Below are 25,165 nucleotides of genomic sequence, written 5' to 3' on the forward strand. Positions count from 1 at the left end.
TAGTTATTATATCAATCACATGTGATTAATAACTGCCAATCAAGTAGATTTCTTATTCTTCAAAACTGTGTTATCAAACTGTTTCAAAAACCTTTTTATAAATTGACATCAAGTCATCTATAGCTATTGAAATGGTTAAAACTCTTTTATATGTCAAATTCTTTATTAAACTCTTTTAAACTTATATATTGTCAAAAATCATGTCTATATGGATATAGTTATATAAATAAGGTTGAAAGGGCTTAGGACTGATAACTCGCCTTATTTTCTGTTCCTTGTTTGGTTGTGGACTTAGGGTATCGGTTGTTTGTCCGAGTGTCGTTTGAATCTTAGTTATATATTATGTATATGTATATTAATATAAAAGTTCTTTCTTTCAGTTCAATACCTTTGGGTAGCAAAGGTGTTCAAACATAATCAGTCATTCAAACAACATTACTAGTAAACTGTAATAGGTATAGTTTAGGAAGTCACTACTTACTATTTCTAGAACAGTGAAACTTACAAGAGTCAGTTCATACATGAGTCAGTTCAAACATACTATAATGAGAAACATAGAGAACATACTATATACTAGAATAGAGAGAACATACTATATACTAGGACAGAGAGAACATACTACACTAATACAATAACAAAGATAACATTAATGTGAGTCACTACATCATGGTGTGACAATATACTGATGTGTCACGTTTTGTAACCAGAGTCTCATGGAGGGAGAGTGTGAGTTTGTGTATAGATCTATATGGGATTGACCATCCTACACCTTGCTGCTAGCTACAGTGGGACCTGCAGGTCTACGGGTGACGAATGTCATACCATTTCGACGTCTCGAATGTCGTGTCTTACTAGTCAATCAAGTATGGTTATAATCTCATCACATGTTACCTTAATTAAACAAACAGGTTTAAGGTAGTTAGTACATTGGTAGTTACTTATACACAATACTACAATACTGTAACACCCATAAAAATTCAAGCCAATTTAAAACTTTTTCAAAACATTTAAAACCAATAGTAATTACAAATTCGTTTTCAAAATAGTCTAATATCAGAGTTCATCCCAGAAACATAAATAACACATGAGGAGTTGTACGATCACGCCTTCGCCTTGCCGCGATCCCCTGATGTACTTGAAACAATAAACTGAAATTGTAAACCCGATGCTTAGTGAGTTCCCCCAAAATACCGATACACTGCACATAATACATATACAAATAACAGCATGTACTGGGTCCACAACTTTACACACTGGAATACCCCTGGGTCCACAGTGTGAATCTGGATTGCCTACCGGGCCCACAGCTCACATCTGGATTGCCACTGAGCCCACAGTACGAGTCTCCCTCAACTCGTATCTGGAATGATCCCGAGCCCACAGTACGAGTCTGGTATGCCCCACCTGGCCCTCATCTCGTATCTGGAATGCTCCAGGGTTTGTTGGTTACTGCACGAAGTAATATCACCTCAACCCACCCCACATAATATGTCGACATATAACAAAACTAATGCACATACTGATAATCACATAATATCACAGGTAGTCCTACAGATCTACCTAACGGGTATAGCAACTAGCATGCAATACTAATTCATACTCAACATACTACCAACTGCTAGGATATCATATCCAATGGGCCGACCTTGGTGCCTTAGACCCCTTAGTATAGTGAGGATAACTCACCTCGCAAGTAGTGCTGAAACACTGTAAATCTCTGACTGCTGTCTCACCGGGAATCCCGAACTGTCACATAATAACAAATACTAGGTTAATACCCATCATTACTCCCTTGACTAAGTGTCCTCATAACTCATTAAGTCCATTCCTTTTTGTTGGCCAAAGTCCCACACCAAACCCTTAACTTGGAAGTTCATATACATACGTCCACTATTGGCCCAATTTACTAAATTGGGCCCAAACTCCTTATTGGGCCTAACCCCATGATCCACTACCACTAATTGCCCCAAAACATCTTATTTACTAAGTCCAGCAAAGGCCCAAATCCATTTAGTCCATAAGCAGTCCAAAACCCGAAGCCCATTTGTCAGTGGCCCAACAGGGGACGTACGCGGGGCGTACTCCTCTGGTACATTGGGCGTACTCGTTCTGATGTTGACCACCATCGGGGTGGTTGACCCGGTACGCTGGGCGTATTGGATTTACGCTGGGCGTACGTAGCGTTTTGTCAAATTCTTATTAAGTGCTTAATGGCTTAAGCACTTAAGCCCAAACTTCAGATATAGTGACTAAATGTGCCTAGGGCCCATAAGGTCACAAACTTTATCACTTTGGACGTCTATAAAGTTCTAAATGCTTGGTCGTAATCCATTAAGACCTTATTTCTCTTGCATGGGACACCTATAGCTAATGGGACCTTATTTTTATCACTCAAGGTCCCTTCAAGAGCCTGAAAGGACAACTCTTTTCGTCCACAACACAAAATGCACCAATTTATGGCTTTTGGGACAAGAAATGCTTCTAATAAAGTAAAATGATGAGATCTAAGCATATATGCATAAAGTTTGGAACTTTATACCTTCTGGAGCTTCTTGAGCACAAACTAGCTTCAGATCTACAAACTTGATCTTCTTCTCCAACACTTTGATGCAATACCTTCCTCTTGAAGCACTCAAAAACACACCAAATAAGCTTAAACACACAAAGGAAGAGCTAGGGTTTGGGGAGGACGAATGTAGGCTGTGGAGGCTGAGGGTAATAAGAGGAAATGATTTATAAGGGTGTTTATATAGTCCCCACACCCTAAATATTAGGGTTTTCACCTGACATGAGCACGCCCAACGTACATGAGTGTACGCCCAGCGTACTAGGGCGCGCCTAGTACGCTCCGCGTACCCTTATGTACGCTCAACGTTCTCTTTCCTGACTTAAAGTTGCAACTTTAGTACTTATACTTCTCATGGCCCAACTCAACCAACTCCAGGGACTAAAAATGGCAGCTAATAAAAGAGGTGGGATTCGAAATATACCTGCGAAGTTCGGGATGTTACAAATACATACTTATTTTCCCATTACATTCATACTGTGATATTCTCACATAAACGGTAATGTAAACTATATTTTGGTAATGATAGTCATATTTGGGAAAAACACTCACTTTTACAAAAGAACAAACTTACAAAACAGTCGAGTCTTGGTAGAAGACTACTTTAGTAGAAAATATAGGATTTTCTAGGAAGTATTCAAACATTTACAACAAACACTTACAAACTTTTGCATTAAACATTTACAAACACTTTCATTAAACTTATGCAAACAATGACATTAAAATACTTATGAACTCACCAACTTTAATGCTGATCTACGCTTTCAAAATAACTTGTATTCTCAGGTCACCGGTAGACAGATACCGATGACCAGGTTTTGAGAAGACAGAGCACGTTCAAGACTCGTCTTTTATTTTGATTCATATTTTGGTGTCTATTAAACTATAGAACACACTTGTATTAAAATTATATTATTAATGCAATGGATGATGTTGTTGCTTGTTTTACTATTATGCATTGTTATGATACTGTACATGACGTCCTCCGCCCCCGAACGTTTCCGCCGTTCTGGTTTGGGGGTGTGACATCTTTCATTATTTATGTATGTGTAATTGTTGATAAACCTTATTGCATATTGCATATTTTATAATCCATGTTTGTTAAAAAAAATGAATATTCACGTAACAATAACAAGAATTTCCCTTGATTAATTTTCCATCTGTTTCTTTGTTTCTATAGTCATCAATGTATGGGATAATTTGATAATATTGACTAATTAGTGGGTTATAGAACTATCAACCAGTTGTAGATTTAATCTATAAATATGTGATTTTTTTACAACTAAACTTATTAATTTTAACTTGTTTTTGCTGTCTTTTGGGAACATCGTTTTTTTTTTTAAATCAAATATATTAGTTCATGGGGAAGTTGCAATTGATGAGAGAAATGAAGCAAAAACTGAAGGACTTAGGATAAGTACATGAAGAAACATGTTCATAAGCGAACATATGTTCATATACGAACATAGATTGATATATAATATTTTTAGCATTTGTACAACACTTGATTTTACATGTGTTAATATATGAACATTGTTTGTTTTTGAAAATATATTCAATGATGAACATAAGTTCCAACGGTGGTTATAATCATGCTTTTGTATAAATATTTAGTTATGTACATGTTTGATTTTCTATGAACATGTATGATTTTTTTATAAACATTAATTATGAATATATATTAAAATGAATGTTTAAATATGAACATTACCAATTTTTGGAGTTTTGTATATACGTTTAGTTATGAACATGTATTATCATATGTTGCACAAAGATAATTTACGGAATCCTATATAAATGCTTATAGTTGAATTATGTATCTTTATAAATGCTATAATTTAGGAAAATAATTAATAAATTATTATTTCATTTTTAAAATAAAATTGTTATTTTACCATTATATATTTTTCTTGTCAAAAATTGATCTAATATTCAAAAAAATGGTTCTATGGTTCTATGGTTCTAATATTTTGCATATAATTAAAAAAAAAGATTTTATATGGAAAATATAAGTTTTTTTATATGAAAATATGTTTTTTTTGTATAAATATGATTTTATAGAGAAAAATTATATTCAAAACAAAATTTTGAGTAAAAAAATTGTAAAAAAAAACTAAATTTATGATGAATTTATAACAAAATTCTAAAATCTAGACCAAAAGAATAAAATTTGGACTAAATTTATAATAAAATTTGAAAACTAAGTCAAAAATATAATTTTTTATAGTTGACTAACATGTTGACCGAGTAAAATTGTCAAATTAAATATAATTATCGGTTTTTTAGATTTAATTAAATAAAAAAAACTAAATCAATATAAAGCCCATTTACAGTTTCCTATCTTATATAACAGCTAATTACCACTTTGTTAGAAATTCATATAATAAATTATTCTTTTCAATTCCATCCGAGTGATTTGAATAAAATATAATATTAAGTTTAGTAACGTAAATAACAAATAATAATAAGGTTAGGAAACTATTTAATGACAAAGACAATTGTTATACATAAATTGTAAAAGTCAAACTACAGTGAATAAGGAAATAAAAAAGTACATATTTTATTTTAGTATATTACAGAGTAGTCTCCCCTCTCCATGTTTATATAATTGCACTTTGAAGGAAGAAGAAACAAATTCCGTACTATTTGATTTCTATTTCACCCCCACCCCCACTCCCACCCACCATCCTCAAATGTCTATATTTCTACCAAAGAAGACAACCGCATCTTGCCCAAATTCAACTCCGTTTTCCTCGTCTAAAACCCTAGAAAATTGTTCATACTTTCCATGAATCCATGATTACAGCCACTGGTTGCACCCAATTTCCCTAACCAGACAAGTGTACATAGTTACTGCTTTGTATACATAGATGAAGTGTAAGAAGCACTACGCCGATCTCAGTAGTGTCGTCGGCGTCTGCGCTTCTTGCCTCCGGGAACGCCTCTTTTCTCTCGTCGCTGCTCAGGAGCAGGCACAAGCAAAAGCTCAATCCCAGGATCAAACCGTAGAAGAAAAAAATCGCAATTTGGACACGCACCCGGTGTTTCCTCGTTCTGTTTCTCCCTACATCAGTCGCCGAAAATCAGATAATTCCGCCGCCTCGACCGCGGCTTCCGCATGGCCAAACAGTAATCAACATAACAGTGAGAGAAATCGTCATCGTAGCGTTCCCGATCAGCGGTTTTTTAGCACGCCGCAGGTAGGGCCTACAATCGGATGTTATAATCCATGCCGAAAGAAGAAGCACAGTTTTATTCGGTTCTCTTTGTTAACGAATTTGTTTAGATCTAAGAAACGAAACGAAGTGGATTTAGATTCGGACCCTAGGGTTTCGGTTTCGAATTATGGTGGATCATACGGTGGTGGTGATAGTGGCACGTCGGCAATGCCATCGACTTCGTGGTTCTCAACCATTAGGTCCGGTGGTGGTTGTCGGAAGAAACAGCCGTTTAGTTTTAACGAGTCCTCGAATTCCGCAGCCAGCGTGATGCGGAAGCACTACCGTGAAGACCGGGGTATGTCTCCTGTGAGATACTCCGATGCTTATGGCGGTGTAGAAGATGAATTCGGCGATGGATCCAGCGGATACGAATCGTGTGAGTCGCGGAAACAAACTCCGTGGAGGACGCCAGCGCATCCTTCGGTCCGGCGCGGTGGTGGCGGACACGGGAAGAACGTTTCCGGTCTAACTTTCTGCTTGAGCCCGCTGGTGCGAGCCAGTCCTAACCGGCATTGGAACCACAAAGGAATGCCACCGGCAGACGGCGGCGAGATCAGAGCTCCGGTCAAGCCACACTTGTCCAACACAAAGACCTTCTGCGCCAACCGATCAAAAAAACTCGCCGATTTGGGGAGATTGAACACAACCCGTTGATTTGGATGACCAGTGAGGAACACATTTGACTTCCTTCGAAAGTACCATTTTGCCCTTGGTACCCTTTTCTCTGATTTTTGTTTCTAGTAGCTATAGTATTCGCTATATTAAATACAGAGAGAAATAAAAAAAAAAAAAGGTTTTGAAATTTTAATTTTCTTCTCTGTAATTACAAATTTGGACATGAGTATACATTGTAATTACAAATTTGCCCTCGCTTTCAATTCGAGTCGACTGTGGGCCAGCTGTGCAGTTGAGTGTCTCTTTCGTATAATTAAATATAAACTTTAATGATACTATTTTTACTTGCGAAACATTTAGAGAATAACTGAGTTTTACTTTTGACTTTGGGTCAAAAAAGTAGATTTATGGGTTTTATACTTTTATTGCATTTATGATGGTAGATTTGATGTAGTTGAGTGTGTAGATACACATTATTATTGTTATATTTAATATGGTTGAATAATGTATTAATATTTATTTTTCTATTCAACATGATAATGAAATGTCATTATCATGTAATTGTGGTTTATAAGATACTCACTTCATCGAAATAAAATTTTAAAATAAATAAATTAAAAAGTTTAATTTGTGTTTAACCTGAAGAAAATATAGCCATTTGTTAAAAATCTGAAATATAACTTCATTAAGCATAAACAAATATAATTTATTTCAAATTTAGTTTTTTAATGTATGTAAAATGATTTTTCTATCATTTTTAATGTATTTTTTTTCTTTTGTATTACTTAATTTCATATTCTTTAAACTAATTTAATTAAAAAATATACATATATATGGACCCTACCTCTCAACCTAACTCCTTTCCCCTTGTTCCTTATTCCCGTCGCTTTCCCAGTAAAACCCCCAAACCTTCGATGACAATCCTTCCGTCACCACCGGTGACTCCCTATTACCACCCTTTTAAGGAAATTAGAAACTCAGATCACAACTATATTTGAAATTAGAACCAAAATGAATCCAATACAACTCGTTCCTTATTCCTGTCGCTTTCCCAACCAAGTAGGTTTGTACATGTTTGTCCCAACTATGATTTCTTATACCAATCCTTATAAGCATTTTAATCAACAAAAATATTAGAATATTCTCCATGGGACCCTACATACAAATACAATATGGGTGCATCTGCGAATGGTGATGGAGATTGTACCTGTTTGCTTCATGATTTTAAATCATCTCTATCTTTGTATAAGGAGGATTATAAAATATTGTAAGGGTATATAAATATAAGCTCTATGAGAACATAATCGATTTATAATATATGCATCCTCCATTACCTAATCCAAAATCTATTATCAACCCAACAGTACCGATGCATTATAAGTCTATAACCTACTTCACAAGTCTCAGTACTCCATCAAATGTTTAATGTCGAGATAAGACGACAAAGTCATGAATAAACATGTTCTAGGTTCTATGTATTTATGAAACGTGTGAATGACGAACGTATTAGGTTCATACTAATGGAAGGTAATGACTTATTCAAAGTTTGAGTTTTTGAGGACCTACACACTTGTTCAGTATCATCAAGCAACTAAGGAAATATTAGGTCATTTATTGAAAGACTCAATGGGTTCTGTGGACATGACGCATCCTCGCTTATTGGAATTCTAAACTTCATTGCCAAGAATACAAGTGCATCCAAATACACTATCTGATATATAGATAAATAAAGTACCAATTTGTTGATTCATCATCTTTTTGTGTTTTAAACAAACCTTCATACTAAGTAAACATTTAGTTAAACAATAAGATAAGAATTTCATTTTTGTTACCATCAAAACAAACGAAATATGACAAAACACTAATCACATATATAAATTACACAAAAATCTTTTGTGAGATAACTATTGAATCTTCACAATTGACCTGAAAAATATACACAGCCAAGAAACTCTTCCATAAGTACCCGTCATGACTATCCTCAACCCAAGGGCCACTACCTATTAGGAGTTCTTAGGGTCGTAGTAATGCTACTTTAATGTCAATTAATTTTTATGTTCCAAGATTGATTACAGATAAGACCGCTCTTCAATCAAACATTATTGATGTAAAGCTAGTATATAGTATGTCGGAATAGGATTTAAATTAATATTTATAGATGTATTTAGTATCTGGGGTCGTATTATGCATACATCTCTATTCTTATCTCTATTCTTAATAAAAGAAACCTTTGGACGCCACATGACACTCTTTTACACCTCTCTTTTGCCACGTGTCGTCACCAGCTTTGTGTTTTGACTGAAACTCCCGTTCTTTTATATCACCAAAAATTCGAAACTATCATCTCCTATAAATCAGCTAATCCATATAAACTTACCTGCAAAAAAAACTGTAATCAGTCATATATTTATGGAATATGTATTATGCAAATCAATAATCTACGTTATCACCTCCGGTAAATCAGGAATATTATTTTTCATATTACGCAATCAATCTTAGACGAATTTCAATTGTTGATTGTACAAATCAATTAATCAATTAACTAAAAACATAACAATCGACATTATCACCCACTGTAAATCAGCAAATCAATTTATAGCATATCGTTGACTCAAAAACAACTTTATTTATGTATACTGCAAATTCGTTCTTATTTTTTCTTCCAACTATTTTCATCTCATATCTTCTCTACCGATTTTGAAATTTAAATCAATTACCCACTAAACAAATCCACAAAATCAGGAATAAAATCTCCATATTTATATCAAGCCATCGAATTGAACAACATTTTCTACTGCTCTACTTTGCCATCGAATTTGAGTGAAATTCTCTGCTCTGATCTACCACATTTCTTAAAGGTTAATAATACATAGTTTTTTTTAACATCAAACCGCACATCGTTTATTTTTTCATATTTTTTTGTTCTCTTTTTTGTTGTGTTTGTGTTGAAACTCTAATTCGTTTCTTATAACATAAACTGTACATCGGTTTCTGTTTTTTCATATATTTTTGTTCTCTTTTATTTCTGAATTGTTTCTTTTTGTTTTATTTTATTTCTATCATTTGTGTTTAAACTCTGAATTGTTTCTTTTAACATAAACTGTACATCCGTTTCAGTTTTTATTTGTTTAACATCAAACTGCACATCATTTTTTTTATCATATTTTTTTGTTCTCTTTTTTGTTGTGTTTGTGTTGAACTCTAATGCGTTTCTTATAACTTAAATGTACACCGGTTTCTATTTTTTCATTTATTTTTGCTCTCTTTTATTTCTATCATTTGTGTTCAAACTCTAAATTGTTTCTTTTAACAATAACTGCACATCGGTTTTATTTTTATTTTTTGTATATTTTTGTTCTCTTTTTTTCCTGTAATTGTGTCAGTCTCAAATTTCTCTACAAGTTTACAACTGTAGTCTTTCACATTTTATTTGTTTATTTTAGCATCGTACTTATTGTTATTTTTTAATTCATCTTATATCTGTTATTTGTTTATTTTAACTGCTAAGTTCATATTTTATACATTCTTTTCAGATTAATGTCGCAGGCAAATGTTACTTTCATTGTAGATTTGGATGTACTCAAAGATGATTCAACTATCAAAGTCAGGGTGATAAACCTATGGAACCTTTCTTCATTCTATAACAATGATGAACTTTTCTCTATTGAATTGATTTTGATAGATGAACAGGTATCTTACAACTTACCATTATAGATTCCTTAGTCATTCAAATGTAATATGATTTAATTATAATTTTTTTATATTATATTTATGTAGGATACCAAGATACAAGCAAATGTATTAAAAAAATACATTTACCGTTTCAAAAACATTTTAAAAGATGGCTTGGCATTTTACATAAAATGTCAAAGCTTTGCATCCCAAAAGATGGGTGGTTTCAGGTTAACTCGCCAGGAACATAAACTTACTTTCCTCTATAACACTGTTGTTACGGAGTGTCATGACTTTTCTGGACATACATTTGGTTTTGAGTTTGTTGATTATCAGTCTATTATCTCATTAGTCCATCCTGAAAACATTGTTATTGGTTAGTTTTCCTTAAACATATATTAATTATGGACAATTTTTTTGTTTGAATAGATTATTATGTCTTTACATTAATAATAATATTTCATTGACATTTGTTGTTCTTCATAGATGTTATTGGATTAGTGGTTGCAATTGGTGAGATGGGGCGAGACAATAATGATTAAAAAAAACACAGGCCCAACATCCAAATCCAAGATACAAAGTTTGTTAAAATACATATTTAGTTTTGGATATTAGATTTATATAATATTTATTTCATTTAATTTAACAATTTTTTTTTCAGTGGTTTGCAACTGAGTGTCAATTTGTGGGGTGATTTTGCTTACAAAATGCAACACTTTATTGATAACAATCCACACAATCTTCGTATCATTGTTATCCTTCAATTTGCAAAACTTAGTATTTGGAGAGGTATACTCTATGATTTTCTTATTAAACATTATTCTATTATCATTTAACTAACACTTTGTTACATCTATTTTATAGATCGTCCCACGGTTAACACCTACTTTTCCGTGTCAAAGCTGTTCATTAACACTAACATTGATGAAATCAATGTTTTTAAGAAAAGGTAATATATGTTATACAATTATAATTATAATTTGTATAATTAACTATTATCTGATTGATATTACTTAATTTATGTTATTTCATTTTAATTTCTACAATTAACTTTTATATGTGTAATATTAGTTAGTTGTTTTTAACTAACAGTTTGGATGGAGATGATCGTCGTGATTCATCCGCGAATACATTCACACTTATGAAGTCTAATAAAGTTTCTGAACATGAAGATTTCATGGTTAAGTTTCAGTTGAAGACTATTGCTGATGTTTTGGAACCCGTAGAGGTGTGTTTCATATACAATTTCTTATAATCAATATAAGCCTACTTTTATGTTATGTATATTGAATTATCAAAATACAATTAATATGTAGAAAAATTATTTCATTATCGTGGGCACTATAAAGGGAATTCTACAAAATGAACAATGACATTATTTGGCATGTACAAATTGCAACTACAAAGCAATTCGGCCTCCAGGTGCAGACGAGAAGCCTGATTTTGATGGATCACTTGGAGGTTATGAATGTCATAATAATGAGTTCACAAAAACCGAAACTGCAGTCGTTCCAAGGTTATTAATTTCATCCTAAATCAGTAAAACCTATATTATATTTCGTATATATAAATATTATTTTTGATTTTCATTTTTTATATATTTATGATTTCGGTACGTGTTCAAGACAATACCGGTACTATTACCCTAACCATGTTTGAAAGAGATGGAAAATATCTTTTGAAGAAATAAGCGAAAGAACTGTTTGATAAAGCAGTCAAGGTGGTGCACCTTAATTAAATTTAATTTATACATTTACTTAATTAGAAATACTTTAACTAAACTTTTTTAATTTTTTGTATTGTAGTTTGGTTTTAGTACTCATTTGTATCCCGGAGAGATAAATGCACTTAAAGGTTTAAAGTTGGCTTTTAAAATATCAATCAATCGCTTCAATGTCTCGAAAAAGAACAACCAATACGGTATATGTAGAGTCAGTGATGATGAAAAGTTGATTGAAGAACTGGAAAATAAGTTTACCAACTCACAGGTCATTATTTTATTTATTATTGTTATAATATAATATTATTATGTATTATTATTATTATCATTATTTTATTTATTAATATTATATATGTTCATATTTTTATTATTTATTATGCAGGTAGGTAATTCACAGTCATTTGATATTGGTGAAGCCGATACCGAAACACAAGATAATAGGATTTTGAAGGTTATATACACATTATAATTGCATATAATTATGTTATAAATATTACTTCACTTTATAAATTAATTAAGTACAATTATTTTTTGTTTAGGATGCAATATCTGGTACGGACGACAACATAACACCTACCACTGTTGATAAAAACTCAGCAACAAGTCCCATGAAGGGTTTGAATACACCAACAGTTTTGAAGAGAAATCTCGAAGAAGTATTTGATTTGGAGTTAAATGAAAAATTATCATCATCAAAAACTCCTAAGATATCTCCAGAAGGACGCATTAACCAGTTAGTGAAGGTAAAGTTGGAAAAAAGTGGCTGAGTTTTTATTATAAGTTGAAGTTTCGTAACGTAGTGGAATATGATTTTTAAATAATGATTATGCATTTTATTTTTCATTATGTGACATTCTGTTTTTTAAGTTCGATACATTTGTTGGAGATTATTGTTTTTTTCATGATATTTTTTCATTATGTTACATTTTGTTATTTAATTCACTTATGGTTTTGTAATAAGGTCCAAATTTATAGTAAATAAATGATAATAAAATTCATGAGATTATTATATGTAAAGTTTATGGGCTGAAAGAATTTTATGTTATCATATGTTGAATAAGTTCATAGTTCATAAACTATGGGTTGAAAAGGGGTGCAGTATATGGGGAGAAAAAGACAGGGAGTGTTTTGTAACCATTGACAATGAATGTAAAAGATAAATAAAATCACATTACTTTTAAACACCCATCATCGATGATGAGTGTTTAGTTCATTCAATTTCATATTTTTATATAATCGAAATATCTAATAGTCTTTTTGAAACACATATTTGTTAACAGTCAATGTACATTTACGTTTAAACATATATACATAAAATTGAAGACCTTAATATACAGATATACAAATGTCATATAATTAAGAATGTATATCAAATAAAGTAAATCTTTTATTAACTCATATGATCCCCTGAATAATCATTCACACAAATGATTCCTAAAATAATGCTATTTCAAAATTCGAATGTTTAAACAAATACTTCAATTTCAAATTTTGAACCAAAATCATATATACCTGATTGTGTTTCCGCTCTTAACGACTGTGAGGGTATTATTTTGAACGGCTTCAGTTTTCGCTTATATCTTCGTATTCAACATTTCTGGAAGAAAAAAAATCAGGTAAAAATTCTTCGTCTGTGAATGATTTTTCTATTAAAAAAAACCAAGATAAACAATGAATTCATCATCTCTTACCTTCGATCTTCCTTTCTTCAAACGCGAAAGTTGCGTTTAAGCAGTCTCTGAGTTCGACATCGGGATTTACTCAATATAAGATTTTCTTCACTTCACATTTCTAATCGGTTGAGTATTACTATATTCGTTCATCGATATAAATGGATAAACCTTCATACCCATTCACAAATCGATTGGTGGTTGTGGAAATGTGTATGTAATCGTAAGTCTAGGTCTGATTTTGTGTTTGAGCGTTTTTCTTACAGACAAAAGGGGAAGGGGAACGTTTTGGGATTATCAATAAGGGTTAGGTGGATTTTTTTATAATTAAAAATGCTGAATGATCATTAAAATCATTAAAATGATATTTTTAATATTTCCAATGTATTTTTATTGATTTATTCCTAAACACTTTCATAAATATCAATGAAATTTGTTAAACATTTTATTTTATATATATATATATATATATATATATATATATATATATATATATATATCAAATTATTAATCTTATTTTTAACTTTATTTTATTATTTTTATTATATATCGAACAAGAATATGGATGCCACATACGCTAGAGAAAGAAGAAAAAAGAGAAAGTTATACTTGGATAATAAAAAATCCAAAAAAAACATTACCGCGGAATTGTTTCAACGTATACCTATTGCACATGCTATTCATTTTAGCCAAAACGGTAATATTCTTACTTACTTTTACATGTTTTTAATCTGTTGTTCATACTTATTAAAAAGAAATAAAGGACTTTTATAAAATAGCATATTATTTCAAATTATATAAAAAAATTTCCCTAAATTATTTACTTTTATTTTACAGGTTCAATTAACACTACAGGATCTACTAACGCTAAAGAGAGGAGAAAATTTAGAAAGTTATATTTGGATAATAGAAAATCAACAAAAACTTCTAACACATCTACCCGTCAAATATCTTCTACTACACATGTTTCTTACATGTCGAATAACGGTATTGTTATTTGTTTATTTTAAAAATATTTTTTGCCTATAAAATTTATATAAATTATATATATTCTTAAATTTATTCTCTTTTAAAAAGTTAATATTATTTGTTTTATAATTAACTATCTTTTTTTCTCTTTACATAACAGACATCTACAATCGTCGTCGTTATCCAGAATCTATAGATAACTATAGAAATGTTACGTCAGATAAAGAAAATATAAACTCAGTCAAATCATTTGTATATCAAGATAAAACTATTCATTCTCCTTCTACAAATACAAATGTTAGAACTCTCCTTTCCAACATTTCAAATGATATGCATTTTTATATAGTCAAATTTTAAAATATATCTTTCACATTTATATAATTTATAAAGATTCCTAACGTTGTAATTTGTATTTTGATTTTTTCAGGAAATTATAGTTTCCATAATAACATTCAAACACCGATATCTATTAACAATGATAAATAATTGTTTTCTATTGGTATGACATCCACCGGTCGTTCGAGCATCATTCAAAAATCTTCATCAATCAAATTACCAACAGGAAAGCATCGGTTAAAAAGGAAGACTACACGTATATCTAATATACCTTTGTTTGACTTGACATTAGATGAAGAAATTAATGCTAAGCAAATTATTGATGATGTTTGTCGCGGTACATCAATAGGTGATTATATTTCTTAAAAATTTGCTATTATTAATTTTTTAAAACTTTAATTATATTCAGAAATTTTAATTTCTTTATCATATTCAACAGATTACTTGGATCATGGAGACCAGATTGTTATATGTCAGATTTGTCATGCAAAACTATGGAAAGATGAATCGGTTAGATGCAAAAAAAAAAAGAGAATGCATCTTATTCCCTATGTTGTGGCTATGGAAAAGTTGAGCTACCACCTTTAAAAGAAGCTCCGTCATCTTACCAAAATCTTTATCGGTCGATAGATTCAAAAAGCAAACACTTCATCAAGAACATTCGTCGTTACAATTCGATGTTTTCATTTACATCGATGGGAGGCAAAGTTGATTCATCCATTAACAAAGGCAACGCTCCGTACATATTCAGACTTAGTGGTCAAAACTATCACAGTATGGGTAGTCTTTTGCCAGCAGATGGATCAAGACCAAAATTTTGTCAATTATACATATATGATACGGAGAACGAGAATTCAAATAGATCAACAAGTGTTGGGTATATACTATAACTAAAGTTTACTAATTCAATTCATTTCATTTATTTATTCTTTTACTTATATTATATACATATTTATTTATTTATTTATTTATTTCATTATAATCTTTTCAGTGGACCAATGAACGCTTCTACGTCAACTTCAACTGCATATGATTTTCAAATTATAGAATTTTTGAAGGTTATGCTAGATTCAAATAATGAGTTGGTTAAGTGTTATAGGATGGCAAGAGATTGCATTCATTCAAATCCTCATGTTGATTATAAATTAAGGTTAATTGGAAAAAGAGAGCAAGATGGAAGGACGTATAACTTACCAACTTCTTCCGAGGTTGCAGCATTAATTGTCGGTGACTTTTGTGAATCGATTGAAAAAAGAGATATCGTTGTTCAAACTTCCTCAGGATTACTACAACGTATTAGTGAATTGCATCCTTCTTACCTTGCTCTTCAGTATCCATTACTATTTCCATACGGAGATGATGGTTACAGAGTTGACATCCTTCATAGAGGTATTACATCTTCTAGCAACAGCAAGCGGGCAACCTGTATAATGAGAGAACTTTTTGCTTACAGAATTCAGGACAGGGATCATTCGTTCTCACTAATCCTAAATGCAAAAAGGTTGTTCCAACAATTTTTGGTAGATGGTTATACAATGATTGAAAGTGAGAGATTATATTTCATTCGTAATCAACAAAAAATTCTGAGATGTACGTCTTATGAGAATTTGCGTAGCCAACAAGCTGATGGGAATACATATATTTCCAATGTCGGACAACGTGTCATCTTACCTTCTTCATTTACCGGTGGTCCATAAATTGTGCCGGTGAAGTGCAACCCAAATGGACCATGCCGGGTCGGGTCAAGTACATACCAAATATAGTTATGGACTTAGACATTAATCCAACAATACAAACTTGATTAATGAACCTATAGGATCATAAGGATCATTAATAAGAATATCTTTCGGAATTTCAACAATCGTTTCACCATCATTCGGACCACCAAGATTACCTTCTCCTATGTCCAAAAGCCAGTTTGAAAAACCCCTTGTTTCTTCCATAGCAGATGGATCGCTTCGAACAGTCAATCTCATGTTTTTTGTTAATTTATGGACTTTGCATTGTTGCCACAAATGAGAATAACTCAAAGAAGCATTAACAATGTTTTGTCTACTACCACCTGGAACAACAGGTAGAATTTGTCTGAAATCACCTCCAAAAACAATAACTTTCCCTCCAAATGGAATATTTGAGTTCATTGGATTGACAAACTTTAATATATGCTTCAAAGTTCGATCTAAAGCTTCAAATGCATGCTTGTGTACCATGGGTGCTTCATCCCAAATGATCAATGAGGTTTTTCTTACTAAACTTGCGAGATCACTATCTGGATCTATTCTACAAACAGAATCTTCGTTGAGAGTTAGTGGAATTATAAACCTAGAGTGTGTTGTCCTGCCTCCAGCCAATAATAATGAAGCGATCCCACTTGATGCAACATTTAAAACAATCTCACCTTGGGCTCTAATAGCTGCAGAAATTGTCTTCCAAAGAAATGTTTTACCCGTTCCACCATAACCATAAACGAAGAATACACCTCCCTTATTATCTTTAACTGCACCCATGATATCAATAAAAATATTGCGTTGTTTGTTTGTTAATGCAAGAAACAGCCGATCAAACTCATTCTTTAAAATCGGTATGTCATAATCCAGCTCCTCACTAATAAGACGATTGTTTGCAGATGAAACGGAATCAGCATCTGGGTAAGGCATCCTTGTATATATTTTAAGACTGGAATTGTTACGGAGTAGAATCTGTTCTATCTCAAACAAAGTCAAGTTTTTAAGTTGATCTTCGTTTAATGATAAACATGTACAAAAAATATTATATTACTAAAAACATATTAAAGAATATTTTAATTGAGATGTAAAATATAATTGAATGTATATTGAAATTTTATATTATAATGTGTTAATAATAATGACATAAAGTTACAATACCTGGAGACTTTAATCTTTGTTGTTGATTGTAAAGAATTCCATCTGACAAGATATCCCAAGTGTTTTCCCAAACAATCTCTGGTTTAGACAAACTATTGGACAATAACATCTTAGCAAATAAGAATCGTAGATAAAAACCAGATCCAGAAAGACTTGCTTCCTTAATTGCATCGATGTATTCTTTGTCATCATCCAAAAGGCCTAGATTATAGCATGCATCTTTGAAAGTAGAACATATTTCACCATTGACTGTGCGAATTTCTTCAAATGATTTTGGACCTTTAACTTTATTTAAAAGAATCCTTAAGAAATATACTTCGCCTAGCTTAGGTGAAACTGAATGAATTCTACCAATCGCATATCCAATTTCCCTTGGCTTCCAAATAAGAAGATTAGATTTTCAAACAAATTTTGTAGGAAATTCAACATATGTAAGTTTCCTAGCTTCTTTGTTAATTTCATTACACTTCATCCAACCGATGAACATTGAAGAAGCAATTGAAGGCTTGTTAAGAACATTTTCAATATCGTCGTCAGCCTCATATACAACTTGTTGTTGACCAGGAAGATGAAAAGGTAGCCTAATGACAGCAGGATACCTATAATGAACATCGTATTTAAAAATCGCTCTGCATGTGAAGCATCATGGCGTATTTTTAAATACGATGTTCATTATAGGTATCCTGCTGTCATTAGGCTACCTTTTCATCTTCCTGGTCAACAACAAGTTGTATATGAGGCTGACGACGATATTGAAAATGTTCTTAACAAGCCTTCAATTGCTTTTTCAATGTTCACCGGTTGGATGAAGTGTAATGAAATTAACAAAGAAGCTAGGAAACTTACATATGTTGAATTTCCTACCAAATTTGTTTGGAAATCTAATCTTCTTATTTGGAAGCCAAGGGAAATTGGATATGCGATTGGTAGAATTCATTCAGTTTCACCTAAGCTAGGCGAAGTATATTTCTTAAGGATTCTTTTAAATAAAGTTAAAGGTCCAAAATCATTTGAAGAAATTCGCACAGTCAATGGTGAAATATGTTCTACTTTCAAAGATGCATGCTATAATCTAGGCCTTTTGGATGATGACAAAGAATACATCGATGCAATTAAGGAAGCAAGTCTTTCTGGATCTGGTTTTTATCTACGATTCTTATTTGCTAAGATGTTATTGTCCAATAGTTTGTCTAAACCAGAGATTGTTTGGGAAAACACTTGGGATATCTTGTCAGATGGAATTCTTTACAATCAACAACAAAGATTAAAGTCTCCAGGTATTGTAACTTTATGTCATTATTATTAACACATTATAATATAAAATTTCAATATACATTCAATTATATTTTACATCTCAATTAAAATATTCTTTAATATGTTTTTAGTAATATAATATTTTTTGTACATGTTTATCATTAAACGAAGATCAACTTACAAACTTGACTTTGTTTGAGATAGAACAGATTCTACTCCGTAACAATTCCAGTCTTAAAATATATACAAGGATGCCTTACCCAGATGCTGATTCCGTTTCATCTGCAAACAATCGTCTTATTAGTGAGGAGCTGGATTATGACATACCAATTTTAAAGAATGAGTTTGATCGGCTGTTTCTTGCATTAACAAACGAACAACGCAATATTTTTATTGATATCATGGGTGCAGTTAAAGATAATAAGGGAGGTGTATTCTTCATTTATGGTTATGGTGGAATGGGTAAAACATTTCTTTGGAAGACAATTTCTGCAGCTATTAGAGCCCAAGGTGAGATTGTTTTAAATGTTGCATCAAGTGGGATCGCTTCATTATTATTGACTGGAGGCAGGACAGCACACTCTAGGTTTATAATTCCACTAACTCTCAACGAAGATTCTGTTTGTAGAATAGATCCAGATAGTGATCTCGCAAGTTTAGTAAGAAAAACCTCATTGATCATTTGGGATGAAGCACCCATGGTACACAAGCATGCATTTGAAGCTTTAGATCGAACTTTGAAGGATATATTAAAGTTTGTCAATCCAATGAACTCAAATATTCCATTTGGAGGGAAAGTTATTGTTTTTGGAGGTGATTTCAGACAAATTCTACCTGTTGTTCCAGGTGGCAGTAGACAAAACATTGTTAATGCTTCTTTGAGTTATTCTCATTTGTGGCAACAATGCAAAGTCCATAAATTAACAAAAAACATGTGATTGACTGTTCGAAGCGATCCATCTGCTATGGAAGAAACAAGGGGTTTTTCAAACTGGCTTTTGGACATAGGAGAAGGTAATCTTGGTGGTCCGAATGATGGTGAAATGATTGTTGAAATTCCGAAAGATATTCTTATTAATGATCCTTGTGATCCTATAGGTTCATTAATCAAGTTTGTATTGTTGGATTAATGTCTAAGTCCATAACTATATTTGGTATGTACTTGACCCGACCCGGCATGGTCCATTTGGGTTGCACTTCACCGGCACAATTTATATGGATAGTCTTTTGAGAATAGTATATTTATGATTTATATTAATATATTATAAGTTCTAATATATTAATATGGAATCATATTATTTAATTAGTATTGATCAAGAATTAATTTAGAATTAATTAAGTGATCAAAAAGAACTAATTAAATATGGACTCTTATATATATGGAATGGGCCAAGTTCATTTAGGTTGGGCTAAGCTTTCATGGATGGTCCATGGAGCTTTTAACCCATGGATCCTATGTAAATGAAAGGTCATGGGTATTAGGGTTTACATGGATGTAACCCTAATCCTCCATAATATATAAAGGGGTCCTTGGCTCACCAAATTGGACAAGTGTGTGAAAATAAGAGTGGGCCGATTTTAGTGTGCATACATATTCTCTCAAGTTCTTCCAAGGTGTTTTGGTGATTTGTGATTCCATTTGAGGCTTCCACACTATTGGGGCTAAGCTCTTAAAGCTTGAAGACATCAAGCTACATCAAAAGGTATGTCATCTAACTAGAACTTTGTAGTATAGGTGCTTCATAATATGCTAGTTAGGATGAAACCTTGGAATAGTTAATATTTGCATGTATAATAGAGAAAACATAGATCCAAGGTTTATAGGGTTGCATGTACACCATAGGAGTTTTAGAATGCTCAAAACCCAACAGTGGTATCAGAGCCATGGGTTGTTTTCTGTTATATTGATGCAAATGTTTTATTTTCAAGTTGGAAAAAAAAGGAAAAAAAAACATGACGTTTGTCAAATTTTAAGATAATTACTTGTTTTGTGAAAAACGAATTATTTGTAAAATTTGAGTCATTTGTTATATGAGTTGAATTAGGTCAAATTTAGTAAAAGATAAAATGATATGATTATTTTATTAGTTTTAAAAGTTTGATCTAAATGTTTTAAGGAGTTACATATTTTGTCATAAAATTTTGGAGCTCAAAAGTTTTTTTTTAAAGTTGTGATCTTAAGGGTTTTTGAAACTTCCATAAGTTATGGATATGAAAGTTTTTTTTTTAAAAAAAAAAAAAAATTGATTCAAAGTTTTTATGGAGTTACAAAATTTGGTGTTAATGTTTTAAAGAATTTCATAACTTGTTCTTAAGTTATGGAACATGAAAAGTTTCATCATAAAACACCATTAATTCCATAAGTTATGGAATCCAAAGGTTTTCAAGAATTACAAAACTTGCCCTCAAGTTTTGGAATTTGAGAAAAGTTTTTATGAAAAAAAGAATTGAATTCTAAAACTCTTGGGTTCAAAACTTACACAATTAATTAAATGGTTTTAATTTTGAGTTTAATAATTGGAATTATGATGTTTTGTTGAATAGTTCAAATTAACTCTTATGGACTTTATTAATAGTTAATTAAAGCGTTTAATTAAAAGAGTATTATTAATCCATAAATATATGGTTTGAGTTTAATTAAATTAAAAGTCTAGTTTAATTAATAGATTAAACCACCAAGTATTTTAAATGTCTAAAATTCAACCCTTATACTTTATAATATTATAAGTTAATAATATGTATATGTGTATAAGAGCAAGTCAGTCTTACCATTAGTAGGCCTCATTCACGAAGTCGGTCTATAAGGGGGTATAAGGTTGTTGCCTATAAAATGGCAGCTTAATAGGTGTCCACTCTCACCCACCGCTTCCTTGACTGGTGGAGGGTCGTTAGCCGAACAGGTAGGACAAGGACTATAATTCTCCCTTCATTAAAAGTATTAATGATAAATACTAAGTAACTAAACCTTTTATTAATTCTCAATCTTAGTTATTTAGGAAAATGTGAATTTGGTGCTAATCCATGAAATTACACTTTGCACTTTGTTTAAACCGTTAGTGGAGCATGTGTGGTTAACCGGCACACTAACCTGGATTTAACAAAGTAGGTAAAGGGTAACTTAATATTTATCATAGTATCGGTGGAGCTCGTGTGGTTAACCGGCACATCGATTGAGGGGTAAATATTAAGGGTACCAAGTATATTTGCATGGTTACTTCACACCTTGTTTTGTGATCCTCGGCATCCCAGTCACAAAACCTGAAGGGGACACTCGAGATTGAAACATGCCATTGAAAAGTTCAATGAATCTCAAAAGAATCTAGGAGTTTCAAAACCAATTAAAACCTAATAATACATTTCGTTTATCTTGGTGGAAATTGGTGAATCGTCATTCACCTACCTTCAAATATTTTATAGCTTGGATTACGGCATCCCTCTTCCAAGTTATAAAATAGTTTGTTGGGTCCTAACCTTAATATATCATATTGGGTGTTATATTAAGGACTTAAATCAACTTAACGTGAATTTCTCCCATTGTTGATGTCTGGTTTAGACAACAATGATCTTCCCAAACCAAGCTTTCCTAATGAATATGACTTCCCGAGTTTGGCTCATGGAAGTCATACTTCTCTTCCTCCACCTCCTCCAATTATTCTCCCTAACCCACAAGTTCAAGGTTACTCAAGCCCTAATGGCAAGTAAGGTCTATGTGTGATCACATCTTAGAGATGAAGTCACATATTGACAAGCCGGGATAATTGGGTGTCAAAGTCTTGAGAAAGTTGGATGTTCAATCACTTTCTAAGTCACATAGTGAGTTCCTTTGGGACTACTATGAAACAGACTATGACATGAACCTTAATGATCATATCTATTTGCTTCGTGCTGCTGAATCAGCAATGATTTGGAACGATAGTAAAGCAAATTTGATTAGAAGATCAACTTCCCAAAAACTTTATGGACAGTGACAATGGTGACACTGGAAATCCAGAAAAAAGCATTCTCTTCCCAATGGAAAGGGATTGGCCATAGTCAACCCGGTTGACCAAATGGTAAAGAGAAAGGCTAAGTCTGAGATAGTCCCATTACCAAAGGGTCCATATGTTTATTTTGCCAAAGGAAGGGGCGTTGATTGCAAAGCTGCCAAATTTACCTAAGGATGTTAAAGTCAATAAGTTTGACTCTACATCAGGTAGAGCCCATTATCTAACTCTGTTAAGTTCTATTCTGAGATCCTCATTACATGATGTGACTGGGTCACATGTTGATGTTTTAAGAATCAAAGAATAGAGAGAAATCTTAAAGGAAGTATATGCTGATTCTGATCGCGAAGGTGGATTTCGATCGCATTAGAATTTTGAGCAGTTGCTTAAGAAGTTATGATATATTGCTAAGGAATAGATAACAACAATTTTCCATGTGGATTGTAAGGATAAGTTTTTCCGCAAAGTTTTAAAATAAAAGAAAATTGTTTAATTTTATTTATTTGAAGTATCCTTACAATGGCATTTGTGGAAAATTGTTGCTTATATGATTCCACTGACAGCAATATTGGAAAATGGATTTGATTCTTTCATCTGTGGTAGTGTCTAAATTTACCAAATCAGGAAAGTTCCTCATCACCCAAGTTTCAATTGGACCGAAACTTGGAATCATGCAAGTTGAATAGTATGATGAATGAGAACTTTCAAGCATTGGAAAATCAAGACTAATCACTTGTTCACATGGATGTGTGAGTCAAGTGAAGGACTAAAGGGATCGAGTACACATTCTTGTGCACTGGTCATGTCCACCACAAAGCTCGTTAAGACTACTTGATTTACTAAAGTCTAGTAAATATGGTTATACTTACAAGTTTAAGTATAATTCTGAAACATTGGAAAAGTCTCAATGTATGGCAGAACGAATGGGAAGAATCAAATTAGGCAGAAAGATAAAAGTTTCTCAAATCTGAAAAGATGGGAGAGTACTTTAGTATCATGTTTGTGATCATCTTAATGATTTATAAATCATATCACAATTAGTCCTCTAAAGGTCATCTTAGTGCATTCTTATGACTAAGAAGAGGAGTCATGAATTGTTGAAATGGTTAGATCAGGAAGATGAGTCATACTTCGTTCCAACACAATTCTTAGAGTCATACTCCAAGATTGTAACTTGAGTGACATATCTTAAAGAAAGGTTTAAAACACTTGTAAAATGTAAGAGTAAAAGTGTCCTACTCTTGTACATTTGAAATTGATAAGTTGTGATGTTTTGGATAAAACAAAGACCAACTAAGGCCAATTGTGTGAAGTGTTTGTCTTGATAAAGAATCCGCACTATCTCTTGAATATTTGGCAAGATAGTCTTATATGTCAAGAGGATAGTGGGAGTCTTAAAGATCCTAAAAAGAATTTCAAGAACTAATCAAGAATAAAACCTGAGGTTCTTCACTAGCACACGACTTGAGGTTTATAACCTATCGTGTTGACATATTCTGTGCCCATTCCAGTTAAAGTTGGCTTTGCATAGGAGTTCTGAAAGTTCTCAATTGGTTGCATAACAACTTGGAAGCAATGGCAGGCCTTGTACTGCCAGGTGGCAAGAAGTTAAGATTGCATAAGTTCAGTCTATATGAGTTTGGATTTGTCATTATCCTTGTCTTGTGACTATGGTTTTGACGATTCACATGGATAAGAACACATACACCATAAAATCTAAGGGTCATAAGGTTTCTCTCCGATTCATGAAAATGATGGTGAGGAAACACTTCCACCAAGTAGATTTGAAGCAGATGGCAAAAGGTCTAAACAATTGAGACTATGATTACGGCATCCCTTTTCATAGTTCTGAAATTGTTTAGACACACATGCATGCTATCTAAGGAAAGGTGTATGATTTTGATAAAGTTTTATCAAAGCATCTCGTATCAGAAATCTGAACTTTGGTAAGAAAGTCAATAAAGTATTGATTTCTAGAAGTCCAGCTGATTTCTGAGTACATGTCAAAGCTAGTGGGAGCATAAGTGTTATGCTAATAATCATCATGTTAGTGGGAGCATGATAATTATTGTTAGTGTTGCAAGTTAGCAATGTTAATTATAGAAAACAAAAGTTTCAATTCGTAAGGCTGCAGGGATTGAAAAAGTTGTTTTGCTATAATTAAGGGAGAGGATATACTTCATTTCAGTTCTAAAGGCTTAGATTGAGACCTTAATCATCTTTAGTCAAGAATATATATATGAATTTCATGTTGGATTGGTTCAACTTAAGGAA

The 25,165-nt window shown here is 32.3% G+C and overlaps 3 protein-coding genes across 3 annotated transcripts; 2 read left to right on the forward strand and 1 right to left on the reverse strand.

Annotated features, from left to right (window-relative positions):
• The first annotated feature begins 5,436 nt into the window (after positions 1–5,436).
• Positions 5,437–6,441, forward strand: LOC145126460 (uncharacterized). The gene has a single exon (XM_079061824.1). The coding sequence runs from the start codon at positions 5,437–5,439 to the stop codon at positions 6,439–6,441; it is 1,005 nt and encodes a 334-aa protein (XP_078917950.1).
• A 10,106-nt stretch (positions 6,442–16,547) lies between these two features.
• LOC145126461 (ATP-dependent DNA helicase pfh1-like) lies at positions 16,548–18,197 on the reverse strand. The gene is made up of 3 exons (XM_079061825.1): positions 18,132–18,197; positions 17,655–18,030; positions 16,548–17,506 (listed from the first exon to the last, which is right to left on the reverse strand). Exons 1-3 carry the CDS (start codon positions 18,195–18,197, stop codon positions 16,548–16,550), a joined length of 1,401 nt encoding a protein of 466 aa, XP_078917951.1.
• Positions 18,198–18,258: 61 nt separating this feature from the next.
• On the forward strand, positions 18,259–20,038 carry LOC145126462 (uncharacterized). Its single transcript, XM_079061826.1, has 3 exons — positions 18,259–18,931; positions 19,080–19,806; positions 19,861–20,038. The coding sequence occupies exons 1-3, from the start codon at positions 18,259–18,261 to the stop codon at positions 20,036–20,038; spliced, it is 1,578 nt and encodes a 525-aa protein (XP_078917952.1).
• The last annotated feature ends 5,127 nt before the right edge of the window (positions 20,039–25,165 follow it).

Source organism: Lactuca virosa, chromosome 7, assembly GCF_052849685.1.
Source record: "Lactuca virosa cultivar CGN04683 chromosome 7, Lactuca_virosa_CGN04683_v6, whole genome shotgun sequence".
NCBI lineage: Eukaryota > Viridiplantae > Streptophyta > Magnoliopsida > Asterales > Asteraceae > Lactuca > Lactuca virosa.